At 50.1% G+C, this 13,911-nt stretch overlaps 4 protein-coding genes across 4 annotated transcripts; 2 read left to right on the top strand and 2 right to left on the bottom strand.

Annotated features, from left to right (window-relative positions):
• The first annotated feature begins 526 nt into the window (after nucleotides 1–526).
• On the top strand, nucleotides 527–2,938 carry LOC128270810 (dnaJ homolog subfamily C member 28). Its single transcript, XM_053008231.1, has 2 exons — nucleotides 527–616; nucleotides 682–2,938. The coding sequence occupies exons 1-2, from the start codon at nucleotides 527–529 to the stop codon at nucleotides 1,702–1,704; spliced, it is 1,113 nt and encodes a 370-aa protein (XP_052864191.1). The 3' UTR covers nucleotides 1,705–2,938.
• LOC128275174 (trifunctional purine biosynthetic protein adenosine-3) lies at nucleotides 1,651–7,369 on the bottom strand. Its single transcript, XM_053013587.1, has 6 exons — nucleotides 6,977–7,369; nucleotides 6,259–6,901; nucleotides 5,370–5,624; nucleotides 5,063–5,285; nucleotides 4,572–4,719; nucleotides 1,651–4,492 (listed from the first exon to the last, which is right to left on the bottom strand). Exons 1-6 carry the CDS (start codon nucleotides 7,166–7,168, stop codon nucleotides 1,802–1,804), a joined length of 4,152 nt encoding a protein of 1,383 aa, XP_052869547.1. The 5' UTR covers nucleotides 7,169–7,369; the 3' UTR covers nucleotides 1,651–1,801.
• A 921-nt stretch (nucleotides 7,370–8,290) lies between these two features.
• Nucleotides 8,291–10,420, bottom strand: LOC128273212 (atrophin-1). The gene is made up of 3 exons (XM_053011145.1): nucleotides 10,124–10,420; nucleotides 9,677–9,993; nucleotides 8,291–9,605 (listed from the first exon to the last, which is right to left on the bottom strand). Exons 1-3 carry the CDS (start codon nucleotides 10,178–10,180, stop codon nucleotides 8,846–8,848), a joined length of 1,134 nt encoding a protein of 377 aa, XP_052867105.1. The 5' UTR covers nucleotides 10,181–10,420; the 3' UTR covers nucleotides 8,291–8,845.
• Nucleotides 10,421–11,125: 705 nt separating this feature from the next.
• On the top strand, nucleotides 11,126–13,418 carry LOC128270809 (ovarian-specific serine/threonine-protein kinase Lok). Its single transcript, XM_053008230.1, has 5 exons — nucleotides 11,126–11,315; nucleotides 11,580–11,737; nucleotides 11,819–12,193; nucleotides 12,260–12,437; nucleotides 12,826–13,418. The coding sequence occupies exons 1-5, from the start codon at nucleotides 11,126–11,128 to the stop codon at nucleotides 13,416–13,418; spliced, it is 1,494 nt and encodes a 497-aa protein (XP_052864190.1).
• Nucleotides 13,419–13,911: the final 493 nt, after the last annotated feature.

Raw genomic sequence — 13,911 nt, 5'->3', positions numbered from 1 at the left:
GATAATGTTTTCTTCTCCCAAGAATAGTGAACTGGCACGGGGGGGAGGGTGCAACAACGGGGAACTTTCAACGCAAACTCAATGTTCTTTGAAAATCGTGTAAGGAATTCAAACCGTGTTTGATTTATACCTTCAACGGAATTGGTGAGAAGAGAGACCTAGTGACAAAATCGGACCCGTGAACCGGTTCGTTCTCACGCTCACTGCTGTCAGCTGATTTTTGTTGTGATAGGTTAACTCCATTAGTATTTCTGTGGTAATTTGGACATTACCTTAAAACAAAGGTAAATTTAGTTATATAACCTCGAAGAAATAGATGATGAAGAGTTCTTTTAGCCGTTATTTCATTTATTTTTTTCAGCTTTTCATCGTCCGCATCGTTTATTCGTGTGCTGTTGCTGTGCATCGTATTCAAGGTCACTGTACCGGTTTGTTTGTTTTGATTTCGCCCAAAGTTTTTTTTCTCTTCCTTTCGTGCCACTTTTATCAATTCCGAATGTATTTTTCACTTGTAAGATCCTGCGAAATGTTTGTAAACCGTGCCAATGTTTTCAAGCAACTGTCCTCGTTAATCTGTCTTCGTTTTACTCACACACGACGAGGTGAATTATATAACGTAAGTAGTCGTCCTTAACTTATTAAGACAGTTTGACTTATTTTTATCCTTTTCCTCGGTTGAAGAAATGCTACCAGTTACTCGGTGTTACCGAACACTCCGACCAGAACACGGTCCGGCAGGCTTATTTATCCCTCGTTAAAAAACTGCACCCAGACAGCGGACATCCGGACGCGAGCTCTGATCGGTTTGCCGAAGTCGACGGAGCGTTTCGTATTCTTCAGGAAAAATTTGCCAAAGCACGGCGCGGTATTGTTGAGGATCTGCACGAACAGGTGAAGGTGTACGACATCCGACACACGGCCCCGCAGCATCGACAGTATCTTAGCTTCGATGGCGTCGGCTTCGGAACGCCTGCCCAGCGCCAAAAACAATACCAAGCCGTCCGGGCACAGAAAGCCCAGGAACGGGTCCTCGAGCATCGACTCTCGAAAGCGCAGGCATCGGAAACGGCACTCATGCGTAAAGGGGACTACTTCAAGAAGCACGAAATAAAAACCAAATACGGCTTCGATCGCGTAGTGGAGGATCTGATCCAGGAAGCGATGTCGCGTGGCGACTTTAGTAACCTATCCGGCTTCGGTAAGCCACTTCCCGACCACCAGTCTCAAAATCCGTACGTCGACTTCACCACCCATAAGATTAACAAAATTTTGCTCGACAATGGGTTTACCCCCGAATGGATTACCCTGCACAAAGACCTACGAGAGGCGGTGGCAGCGTTACGTGGGGCGCTCCAGAGTGCACGCGCTACGCTTGGGCCACTTCCGCTAACCGTACAGGAGGTGCAACGGTGGGAAAAGGTGCTCGATGAGCACCGGTACGATGCGGAGAGAATCAACAAAATGATCGATAAGTTCAACTTGATCGTACCGATACTGAACAAACAGATGGTACGCCTCGATCTGGATCGACTCGCTAGAGAACTTCTCGAGAAAGGTCCCGAAGCGTCCAGTTCTACCCTTCCTAACCGTCCCCGGCGAGAGGAAATTGAAAGACCACCTGCACGTAGCACCCAAAGCGAAACACCCGACAATAAGTCTAGTCTTCTAGGATTTATTGGTTCATTGTTTGGTCATTCATTGTGAGTAGATGTAACGAGTGATGATTCAGTGAGTAACAAAAGCTAAGATAAAATAACAGCGCCCTTACTGACTGTGACATTCGTGTTGTATGATCGATCGACTATTTGATAAGGCCGTTCGCGACCAAACGCAATGCTCGCGGGTACGCAATGTGCTCCGCCCGGTGAATTCGCTCCGTGAGTGTTTCTTCCGTGTCGCCTGGCAAAACTGGCACGCGTTCCTGTAGGATGATAGCGCCGGTGTCCACTCCTTCGTCCACGAAGTGTACCGTGCAGCCCGACTCTAGATCGCCCGCTGCCAAGGCCTGTCGTTGTGCATGGGTTCCTTTATGCTTCGGAAGTAGTGCCGGATGAATGTTGATGAGCCGGCCAGCCCACCGTCGGACAAAGTCGCTCGAAAGGATGCGCATAAATCCGGCGAGACACACAAGATCGACACGAGCCTCTTGCAACGCACCCGAAACTGCTTCATCGAACTGCTCTCGGCTAGCGAAGTCCTTGTGATGGATCACTGTCGAGGGAATGTTGGCCTTCGCTGCCCGTTCGAGTCCCAGGACGCCTGGTTTGTTCGAAACCACCAACACGATCTCGCCTCGAATGCCCGCCGCAGTTGTACGCGTGGCGTCGATCAGGGCCTGCAGGTTGCTTCCGGTACCAGAGATGAGTACAGCGATACGCTTCTTTGGCAGCGTACAGGACCGTTGGGCCGTCAGAAGACCCTGTTCGAAGTCACGCACGATAACACGCGCTCCAGTAGCCAAATCGCGCTTCACCACCGTTCCCAACGGTTGCCCACCGACCGGGCGCAACTCTCCGAGAACGGTTTGCTCGTGTTCCGGTGCTACCACCAACACCATTCCAATGCCACAGTTGAACGTTCGTAGCATTTCGTCGGCCCGAACGTTCCCGGCACGCGATAGCCAGCCGAAGAGGGGTGAAATGTGCAGATCCGCGAGGTTTAGAAACGCGGCCAGTTCCGCGGGCAGCACGCGTGGTATGTTTTCCGTGAAACCACCGCCCGTGATGTGTGCCAGCGCTTTCACATGCCCCCGGGCCAGCAAGGGTTGCAGCTCTCGCACGTAGATCTTGGTCGGCACGAGCAGCTCTTCGGCGAACGTTCTTCCCGTCGCACTGAACGGCGCAACGTCACGATACGTTACCCCAGCGTAGTCCAGAATTTTGTGCACTAAACTGAACCCATTACTATGTACTCCGCTCGACGGCAACCCGATCAGCACGTCTCCGGGCCGCACGCTATCGATCCGTGGTAGCAACTTGCTGCCATCGACCACTCCGAGGGAAAAGCCGGCCAAATCGTAAACTCCCGGAGCGTACATTCCAGGCATCTCGGCCGTTTCTCCACCAAGCAGGGCACTGCCGGCCTGACGGCATCCTTCGGCAATCCCCTGTACCACCTTTTCAGCCACCGGCACATCGAGCCGCCCGCAGGCATAGTAATCGAGGAATGAGCACGGGTCGGCACCGTTGCAGATGATATCGTTCACACACATAGCCACCAGATCGATTCCGATCGTGTGGTGAGTGTGCGCTTCCTGGGCGATCTTCAGCTTCGTCCCTACACCGTCCGTCCCGAGCACCAGTATCGGGTCGGTCATCTGATCTCCGACGGCATCACGTAACCGAAAGAGTCCTCCAAAGCCACCAAGTCCTCCCATGACACCAAGCCGGTTGGTCGATTTCGCGAACGGTTTGATGCGCCGAACAAGCTCATCACCGGCCCCAATATCGACACCACTGTCTTTGTACGAAGTTTCAATCGGCGCACCAGAAGGGGTCCGTCGGCCGCTTGTCACCATTTGCGAACGATACGGAGCAGCAACTCGGTCGATCGCTTCCGTGAAATGGCTCACGATCACTTGCTCGCTGGTTGGTGACGATCGGTGAACAACCTTGCCCAGCATTACCGCTCCGTGATGCTGCAGATGTGATCGCCACGACAGATCATCTCCCGCCAGGATCACCACCATTCCGATACCGCAATTGAACGTACGGAGCATTTCCCGCTCACTAACATTGCCTTTCGCCGCAAGCCACCCAAAGATGGGAGGAATTTTCACCGAATCGAAGTTCACCTCCACCGCCAGGCCGGGCGGCAGAACGCGCGGCACGTTCTCAATCAAACCACCTCCGGTAATGTGTGCTAGCGCCCTGATTGTTTCTTCACTCTGGCGTAGAAGCGGAAGCAACGGTGCGACGTAGAGGCGTGTCGGAGTGAGTAGCTCGTCACCGAACCTGCTGCAGCCATCCTCTGCGAACGGGGCCACATCGGTCAGTTTCGTGCCGGTGCGTTCGAAGATGTGGTTCACCAAACTGAACCCATTGCTGTGCACCCCACTCGACGGAAGTCCCACGACGAGATCTCCTACGCGGATGCGATCAGTCCGCGGGAGGAGCTGATCGTGCTCGGCCACTCCGACACAGTACCCGGCCAAATCGTACTTTCCGGGGGCGTACATCGAAGGCATTTCGGCGGTTTCCCCTCCAAGCAGAGCGCACCGTGTTTCACGACATCCTTCGGCTATCCCCTTCACGATCATTGCAGCCGTAGGGACCTCGAGGCGACCGCAAGCGATGTAATCGAGGAAGGCCAACGGTTCCGCTCCGGCGCACAGCACATCGTTCGCACACATGGCCACTAGATCGACGCCGATCGTGTCCCAGCAGTTTAGTGCTTCGGCCAGCTTCAGTTTGGTACCGACACCATCCGTTCCCTGGACAAGGACCGGATCGCTGTATCGTACTTCCTTACCGGCGCGGTCGGTGTACGTTACCTAGCAGAACGTGCGGAGAAATTGAGTACCTAATCGCTTCGAATCAATCGTTTGAAAAGAAAAAAAGCTGGCATCTTACGTCGTTCAGTCGAAAGAGGCCACCAAAACCGCCAAGCCCACCGATCACGCCGGGACGGTTGGTTCCACGGGCCAACGGTTTAATGCGCTGCACGAGGGCATCGCCAGCATCAATATCAACGCCACTGGCTTTGTATGAAAGATTTAGGCTGTAACGAAAATAGAATGAGGATTAGAAAGCGTTTACGTTTTCATTGCCCCATTTTTGATGATTCAATAACGTGCCAATCATGTTAGAAGAGCCTAAATATTCTCCAATCTTTCCTGGGGACCACATTAACGTTAAATGGAATCGTTCTCTACACTGAACAACATGCAATGAGTCCGGATTTCGTAAAATCCTTATAAAATGCAAAACAAATGTCCGAGGTACTGGCAAACCGATTTCCGGCGCTAGAGAACGAATGGTTTATTTGAATTTTGAAAACCACTGCTGGCCGCAAACAAATCAAATGCGATAACGTTCGATAATGGAACAAAAGGAACATTTACTGTTTGAACGCCTTCTGTGCAATGTCCCGTCGGTGTTGCGAGCCTTCGAACTGAATCGTGCTGCAAGCGGCCGTGGCCAGTGCAGCAGCCTTCTTAAGGTCACTATCGAGCACGACGCTAATGAGTACGCGTCCCCCGTTAGTGACAAACTCCTCCCGACCATTCAACGTCACTCCGCTGTGAAACACCAGATGTTCCGGGCGAGACGCTACCGCATCAAGACCTGCATGACGGAAAAAGAAGAAACAGTTAATCATGTTAATAGCGAAAAACTTCGCCATCAGTCAGGAAAATTTCAGTTACAAACCTTTGATGACGCAACCTTTGGTGGAGGTTTCCGGATAGCCCTTGCTTGCCATCACTACCCCAACCGCACTGGTGGCTGGCCGGAATTGAAGCTGCACTTCGTGCAACCGTCCCTCGCATGTGGCCTCCATCACGTCGTACAGGTCGGATTTGAGGAGCGGCAGAATGACCTGCGTTTCCGGATCACCGAAGCGACAGTTAAACTCCAACGTTTTCGGACCATCCGGTGTTAGCATCATGCCAGCGTACAGGACGCCTTCGGGAGAACAAGAATGTAAACGGCGTTAGCAGAATAAGAGTGGCATTCAAGACGGATGGAACCGTGAGCATACTGAGCACGCAATCTCCAAGGGACGACAACAAGCAAACAAACAAACAAACGGAACGAGAATCGGGCAGCGACAAACATGATATTCTCCTGTTACTACCAACAGCGATCGAGCGATTGATCACATCTCTGCTTATCAGCTACGCAAAACAAAAATAAAGGACTCGCAAGGGTCTACGTCATCGATCAACCGATCTCCGCGTATAGGCTACGGTCTCGGTGACGTTCGGCGCACCGATCATGGGGCGCAGTTGTATGAGTTTGTTGGTTTTCATTCTCACAACTGATCAACTGACCTCTCGGGAGCCCCCCAAAGCCGCTTATCACCCCGATTCGGTTTCCACTCACTGGCAACAGCCAGATAGGCATGCAACTAACAACAACGGTCGGGCGAGCAAACGCATCGAGAGATGCGCCTTCAGAATGGATGTTTTCACGGGCCGGCCTTGGCCAACATAAAAAAACAGGTTTAGAGCAAGAGCAAAACTGTTACAGAGCCTGATCAAAGTACTGCGTGCTGAAGGAAGAGACATAATACAGTAAAAAGAGCTTCCAGCCTTACCGTGGTACGCGATTCCTTCCTTGCGCAATCCGTCGACGGCTCTCTGTAGCACCTCCCGCACGACCAGTTCCAGTTCATCCGATTTTATGAGGGGACACGGGCAGTACGCTCCCATGCCGCCTGTGTTGGGTCCAAGGTCCTGATCGCGCAGTCGCTTGTGATCTTGTGCCGGCAGCATAACGCGCACGGTTCGCGAATCCACGAACGCCAGAACCGATACCTCTTCGCCAGTCAATCGTTCCTCCACGACCACTACTTCGCCGGCCGCTCCGAAGCGGCGATCGCCCAAAATTTCGTCAACGGCCGCACACGCCTCGTCGACCGTGTCTGCCACGATCACACCCTTGCCGGCGGCCAGACCACTCGCCTTGACGACGAGTGCCGCGTACGGTGCTGAGCGGATGAACGCTTTGGCTGGAGCCGCCTCCGTGAACGAAGCATACCGGGCGGTCGGAATGCCGTGCCGATGCATAAAATCTTTGGACCAGTTCTTGTCCGCTTCGATCCGCGCTCCGCGCTTTCCAGGTCCAAAGCATCGAACATTCGCCTTTCGTAGCTCATCGCCCAGGCCATCGGCCAACGGGTCTTCGGGTCCGACTGCGACCAGATCGATCTCGTTCTCCTTACACCAACGGACGATGGCCTGTAAGGTAAAACATAAATTATGTTTCGATTGATGCACTGAGGAATGAAGCTAGCTAATGGACAGGAAACTAACCGTGAAATCTTTCGCATTCACTTCGGTCAGCCGCTGCACTTTGGGGATCGCGGCAATTCCAGGGCTTCCGGGCAAAACGTACACCGTGCTAACTCGCTCACTACGCGACAGCTTCCAACATATCGCATGCTCACGGCCACCCGATCCGATCACCAGCACCTTTCGCAACGACGATACTCCGTCGTTGGTCATTTTTTGGCCAAAACGACACGCACTATCTCTGCCGCACACACACAAGTTCAGCAGAAGTCCACCTGAATCTGATTGAACACAGGGCACTGGTGAATGGGGAAGGATCCTATTTTCCCCGCGTTTGGCTTCAGATTAGAACAGCTCGATACGATTCGCCGTAAATTTCACACTGCGTGTCTCGCGTTTCACGTCCGTTGTTGACCGATCGACAGACCGCAGCACTTTGCGAACGGCTCTTCCTATGCACGATCACTTGTAGGCCAATAAACGAGTTCCTACACGCGTATTCGCACTCGTAACGACGTATTCGGTTTCTCTCTTCACTGGAGATCCTCGATCTCGCTCTCAGCACAACTTGCCCTCTCTTTCTCTCTCTTTATTGCTGGAGCCGCTAAAGAGTTACAACTGATCCTCTCTCGCGTATGCATAGTGGCTTTACTTATCCTTTTATACGGTCTCCAAATCCTTGGAACCGCATGGTCGATCACGTCTCTCAGTGTTGCACCTAGTACATGGCTGGTTGCTGTCAAACGAAAGCGCCAGTACGAAGTGCATGATTACTTGCCGATCGATAATGAAAAACTATTAAAAATCTTGGCCATCTCGAAGCTGTTTTACAATAGTACCAGGATATTTTCCAGTACAAGTGTAGTTTTGCTGTTTTCTAAAATTGCTCATTAAAAAGAAATATTTGCTACACCCAAAAAGGCAACTTCGAGCATCGTTCTAGCACTATTAGATGGCCGCGGTTGTACTATTGACTCCTACTAATTTACGGGTTTTCTTTTTTTTTTGTATCCGGTGCGTAACGGGTAAAATGAGTTTGAATCATCGCCCGGCACCGTAATACAATCAGCAGTTGGTTTTGGTTTCTATTTTTTCGTTCAACGATATGTTGCACTCGGTTTCACACGTTACGCTGATTGCAACGTGCAGCGCCACGTTTCCATCGCCCGTTCCCATAGCAACAACCTTCCGTCGTCGCCTTCGGATGCGGACAAGAAACCGAAATGAATGGCCAAAGCAGGGAAAGGTTTTAGTTGCACCATCATCATTATTTATAAACGCGATTCATACATAACTCATATATATATAAAAACAGAAACATTTAAAATAGATGTGTATAATATATCGATGATTGTTTAGTGTTCTTTTTTCTTCATAATTCTCGATAACACTGCGCAGTAGTCTGGTTCGGATCGGGTTGGTCAGCTTTTCATTTTATTGTAGCTTTAACTGCTCCAACGAACACGTGGCCAGGCCAGGACAACCACAGTAGATCACCTTCAGCCGCAAAAAGGGTCGTTTCTAAACGGTAATGAAGCTAATTTGAAGGTAATCAGGAGACGGCTGATTTCCGGGACACGTCCGAAATTTCGTAGAGATTGTAGAGAAAGACAATTTATGAACGCGCCCCTTTCGGCCCAATCTGTACAATGCTAGCATGTCGATACCGCAACCTTCTCGGCTGCCGTACCACGCAAAACGCAAAAGAGTATGTCAACGTATGGGTGCTATAATTAATTAATCTACTGAAGCGGGCAGAGCCACAGTTTATCCAGTGTTTTGTTTCAATTGCCGACGCCGGTATACAGGAACAGTAAAAAAAAACTATTACCCTCGCTCTTGTCTATGCACAATTCGTTGATGCTATCCGTCACGCTGGCCACCGGATAGCTACCGACGCATGTTGAAACCTTGCGAACCATCAGGGCCGGCCGGAAGGCGCAACAAATGTTGGTTGCTCCCATTCGGTGGCCCACTAGAGCCAGCTTTCACTCCCCCAACGGGGCCATTCGGACTCCCAACACCATAGCCAGCTCCTCCGACATACGGCCCGGCACCGAGATGCCCTGGAGGGGCATGGCCCAACAGTGGCATCATCGGTGCTCCGTTAACTTCACCATATGCTACGCCCTTAGAGTAGTAACTAGCACTGCTGCCCCCGCGGCCACTACCACCCACGAACATATGGGGTGGTTGGGGGGAATTTAGATGTTGAGCGAAATGTTGCTGCTGCTGGTGCTGCTGCTGTTGTTGTTGTTGGTAGGGATGCGGAGGAGCGTGTGGAAACGAATGGTGCGGAAGGTGTAGTGCCGGATGGGCACCGTGCATTGCAGGATGATTGGGTGCGTGGGGCAGTGGCAACGGCGGCGATGACGCAAAAAACATGGCACCACCTGCCGCTGGTTGTACTCCACTTGCCTGGAAGGCCCCGAGCGAAGCCGGTTGCTGCTGCCGATACGGTGGTGCATGGAAACGGTAGTTCGCACCGTTGTTATTAGCACTACCGCCCGGTACCAACCCTGCGCCACTAGTGCTACATCCGCCGCTTTTAGTCACATTACTGCTGCAGCTGCTGCTACTGTTACTAGTGGTATTATTGTTGCTTGCATTTGTTCGATAACCATTCGGTGGAGGATTGGTTTTCTTTGTCCTACGAATAGTGATCACAAAACCATTAGAAGAGCCACGGGAAACGCGAAATGCGCCAAGTCGGACACTTACTCTGTCTCCTCGCCGTCATCGTGTGCCGAGCCAAGGATACGCAACCGCGCCTCGGCATACTCTTTCTGCCGTTGGTCTAGCGATTTCACTTGCGCCTTCGGTTTGCTTTCGGCGGAACCCTTTCCGTCACCTGCGTCAGACTGTGGACGTCTCAGGATCTGCATGGGTCGCGCAACCATCTTGGGCTTCAGCTCTTCCTCCAGCATCTCCGGCAGCGTACTCTGGCGAGCGGTGGTATTCGAGCCCCCACTTTGACCCTCCTTCTGTGGGGGACTGTTGTTGCCCGTGTTTTTCAGTATGCTTATCGAACCTGGCAACTGCAACGATGGCAAGACGATCGTACGTTCCCAGCATCGTGCGAAACAAGTTTGTCAATTGATCAACAAGGTCAACAATGAAGCCGCTGCTGGCGGGCAGGCTCGGTAGCCCCGTCATTCGCTAACTTACCCGATCTTCGTCAATTTCCTCCCAGCTGTCAACTACGGTTGGCTTTTTACTGGACATGATGGTGGACTCCTTTTTTGGGTCTTTGGGTTTCGATGAGCAACACACCCGTCGTAAGTGCGCCCTCCCTAAAAATCGTGCTACGGCAGGGACGGAAGAAAGCGGCGATGGCCACCAACGGCGCGAGAAGGGTGCCCTGCGGCTAACACACCGCGTCCGTGCAAGCAAGGAGAGAAGCAGGTATACTAGAAACGAGCAATTTCGGGGTTAAAAACCAAATAATCTGTACAAGTACCAAAACTAGAAATTTTTCCTTTACGTTCTAGTTTTACGTGAGACGAGACCCTCTCGCCACTGTCAGCGAGACTGTCAGTTTGTGGCAGATACTAATGGTACGTGTCTGAAGGGGAGCGCGATTCGCTGTCATTCGTTTGCACAAAATCTTAAGAAATCTTATTCAAAGATCCTTATCTAGCAAAAGCATTTAAAAAGCATTTAAAAAGGGTTAACCACACAGGTGTTCCATGCTATACCGTTTGAAATTAAATTGTTACACGGTGGTTTTTTCTCGGTTAATGACAGCGTGGGAACGTTTACAATACGAGTTGAGTTCTTTTTCACGTCAACCGCTGCTTTTGAAATATGGTGTCACAAATACAACAACTGAGCGACGGGACCAACATTCATGCAATTCCGACAGAAACCCGCCGTTTTACCGGTTTTGTCCTTCGTGTGATTTTTGTCCTAGTGCCGGAACAACGTGTTTGTCCGTTTTCGTTCGTGGTCTCGTGCATTTGTAGCATCTTTTTTAGTTGGCAAACCGTTCTGTACTTTGTCGTTTTGTCGGGCACACTTCAAGATCAAAGTATCCATAGTGGCATCCGCGTAGTCAGTGTATCAGCGTTCGAACAAAAAGCGCGTCGAATTTTTAAGCCCCGTTTATTGCTAAGGAATCGTTTTTTGAGATTATTGTCGCAAAACCGTTCGAGGACGAAAACTTTTACCATGGCCAACGAGATAGCGGATACACAGCCTACGACCCAAAGTCAGATGCAGTCCCAGTGTACGCTGTTGGAGAGTCAACCGCCGGAGCTGCCGATCTATGGACGGCTTTGCGCCAAAAACATCCAAATTAAAAGCCTCGGTACTAAAAATCCAATTTCCTGCGTTACTCGTGAATCGTCCAATAGCTACGGTACAAGAACTTCCAACAATTGGGTCGACGATACAGGAAAGGACAAGGAAATCGTGTCGTGCGGATTGGTAAATCCGCACGTCTTCGATCTTCGATCCCAACGGATACTGTGCTTCGATGCACGATTTGCTTCTTTAGTTTGGCTATTATGTTGCTCTGTCCTGCTCCTTCCCGTTTTTTGTTTGGTTCGGTTCACAAAAATGTGCAAGGGAATTTGAACATTCATTTAAAGATATCTCTCTCTTTTCTTCCTTTTTCCTATAGATCTTCATGATGGCGAGTTCGCGATGGGTCGAGACGAGGGGAAATGTGACTTGGTTCTCACGAAAGAACATATGCCTGAGTCCAAGTTGTCTCGCGTTTCGAATGTACATTTTACCATCACAAAAGGTTCCGACATCACTGCGCCCGTCTACATAACTGTTAGTAGAAATGCACATTCGCCGCACCCAGCAAAACACGCTCGTTTCATACAAAAACCATTCTCCATTCGTCGATTGTAGGACCATTCGAGAAACGGAACATTTATTAACAATGCACGTATTGGAAAAAATCGGCAACACATTCTCAAACACGACGATGTGATTTCGATCTGTTTCCCGAATTTGAGAGCTTTCGTCTACCACGACCTCCGCCACAATGAAGCGGAGAGCAAGATGCCGAAGGAGGTGCAAGAAACCTACTACATCGAGCGGCAACTAGGATCTGGAGCATGCGGAACGGTTTTTCTTTTGCACCACCTCCGCAGCTGTCAGCAGTTTGCTATGAAACACGTCGTCAAGAACAGGATCTCCCAACAAACGCGACAGCGAGCAGGGATCTTAAACGACCCGCAGCGCGTCATGAACGAAGTCAGCATAATGAAAAAGCTCAATCACGTGCGTATCCTGTACGAAGTTTCCGTAAGCTTAACTTGCCATCAATCGCATTGTTCGTTTTCCTAGCCCTGTGTTATCAAGATGCACGATATCTTTGATAACCCGGATTCCGTCTGCATGGTGCTCGAGTACATGAGTGGCGATCTACTGTCGCGCATTGTCCGGCACAAGAAATTGTCCGAGAAAACGAGCAAACTCTACTTCCTTCAGATGTGTCACGCCGTGGGCTACCTGCACAAACAAGGTAAGACTGTCCGGATTCCGATGGCTGGATTATGTTTTGCACAGCCCAAGTTTAGTTCGATATTCATCTTCCGCGTTTCTTTATGCCTCCTAACCTTCGCCGATAGAGGGCATTGTGATGATTTATTTTCCTCGCACAGAATCGTAACGAAGATCATCCCAGGCAGGTAGAAAATTACTCGAAGGGTCGTCGTTTCCGTGTTATTGACCTTCTAGAATACCCTCTGCTTCGTTCCATTTTGTCTTGCTTCATTCGCCACACATTTAGAGCACCCACCAACACACAGCGAAGGACATTTAAATTACGAAGAACAAATTATAGTCTTTTACATATAGCTTTCTAGAGATCTCATTTTTGCTTTTTTATTTCCCCTTTTGTTGGTTCGCAGGAATAACACATCGTGATTTGAAACCGGACAACATTCTGCTGCTAGACGATCGAGAGCGCACGCTGCTGAAGGTGTCTGACTTTGGGCTCAGCAAGTTCGTCGACAAAAACTCCATGATGCGCACACTCTGCGGCACGCCACTGTACGTCGCACCGGAGATACTGCAGACCAATGGTAGCGGCAGTTACACGCGCAAGATAGATATCTGGAGCATGGGCGTTGTGCTTTTTACGATGTTGAGCGGTAATGTGCCGTTTTCCGACGATTTTGGAACCCCGGCGATCGAACAGATTAAGCGTAGCAAGTTCTCCATGCGCTCATCGTCGTGGAAGGGAGTTTCGTCGAAGGCCAAAAAACTTATTTTCGAAATTTTAAATGTTAACGCGAAGCAACGTCCATCAATCGAGGATCTCATAAACAGCATCTGGTTGCGTGACCCGGTTGCGATTGCCGATGCGGAACAATTGATGGGGCAGTCGTTGGCACTGGAAGAACAACCCAGAACCACATCGGATGTTGAAAACGACAGTGCGGGGCCGAGCCGAGCCATGCAACAACCGCCCAGTAAACGCCAGCGAGTCGGGCAAGTTTGATGTGGGGTCCAACCCCGAAGGTGCCATCGCTAGAAATTTTCCGTCACTAGCAACTTCTTTTTTATTCTACTTATACAATTTCTTCTTATATTCTTTTATTTACACTCGTTGACTGGTTTTTCTATAAAACGTCTTACTTGAATTTGGCGAATGTTCTATCCGTGCAGTTCTACAATTTGTGATATAACGTTCTTTATCTGTCGTGCACCTGGTTAAATGTGCAAAATATTCATTAAGTACACTCGTACGGATGGCTTACAGCCTAGAAACGAACACTGTCGAATGAAAGGTACGAGGAACTCGTCCATACTAAGAGTGAGGATGACTTACTTTGTTTTACTTTGTTTGACACTGCAAATGACTCAAGAGCTATGCGACGATAGTTTTGTGTTTTCACTTACTAATATTTAGTACCTCACCAAAAAGGAACTCGTACCCGAAATGGCATAAGTCGAACTAAAAAAGCAATTACTTATGCAAACAAATTAAATAC

Source organism: Anopheles cruzii, chromosome 3, assembly GCF_943734635.1.
Source record: "Anopheles cruzii chromosome 3, idAnoCruzAS_RS32_06, whole genome shotgun sequence".
NCBI classification, from domain to species: Eukaryota; Metazoa; Arthropoda; class Insecta; order Diptera; family Culicidae; genus Anopheles; species Anopheles cruzii.
The sequence above is the reverse complement of the archived record's forward strand: the minus strand, read 5'-3'. Positions and strand labels throughout refer to the sequence as shown.

What these genes read in the sequence shown, in the direction of transcription:
- LOC128270810 (XM_053008231.1), top strand. Translation starts at nt 527, where the DNA reads ATGTTTGTAAACCGTGCCAATGTTTTCAAGCAACTGTCCTCGTTAATC. An exon ending in GACGAGGTGAATTATATAAC is followed by an intron (nt 617 to 681) that starts GTAAGTAGTCGT and finishes CCTCGGTTGAAG; the next exon opens with AAATGCTACCAGTTACTCGG.
- LOC128275174 (XM_053013587.1), bottom strand. Translation starts at nt 7,168, where the DNA reads ATGACCAACGACGGAGTATCGTCGTTGCGAAAGGTGCTGGTGATCGGA. An exon ending in GGAAGGAATCGCGTACCACG is followed by an intron (nt 5,625 to 6,258) that starts GTAAGGCTGGAA and finishes GTTCTCCCGAAG; the next exon opens with GCGTCCTGTACGCTGGCATG. An exon ending in GCACAGAAGGCGTTCAAACA is followed by an intron (nt 4,720 to 5,062) that starts GTAAATGTTCCT and finishes TTTTCGTTACAG; the next exon opens with CCTAAATCTTTCATACAAAG.
- LOC128273212 (XM_053011145.1), bottom strand. Translation starts at nt 10,180, where the DNA reads ATGTCCAGTAAAAAGCCAACCGTAGTTGACAGCTGGGAGGAAATTGAC. An exon ending in AGGAAATTGACGAAGATCGG is followed by an intron (nt 9,994 to 10,123) that starts GTAAGTTAGCGA and finishes CCATCGTTGCAG; the next exon opens with TTGCCAGGTTCGATAAGCAT. An exon ending in GATGACGGCGAGGAGACAGA is followed by an intron (nt 9,606 to 9,676) that starts GTAAGTGTCCGA and finishes CACTATTCGTAG; the next exon opens with GACAAAGAAAACCAATCCTC.
- LOC128270809 (XM_053008230.1), top strand. Translation starts at nt 11,126, where the DNA reads ATGGCCAACGAGATAGCGGATACACAGCCTACGACCCAAAGTCAGATG. An exon ending in CTGCGCCCGTCTACATAACT is followed by an intron (nt 11,738 to 11,818) that starts GTTAGTAGAAAT and finishes CGTCGATTGTAG; the next exon opens with GACCATTCGAGAAACGGAAC. An exon ending in TAATGAAAAAGCTCAATCAC is followed by an intron (nt 12,194 to 12,259) that starts GTGCGTATCCTG and finishes TCGTTTTCCTAG; the next exon opens with CCCTGTGTTATCAAGATGCA.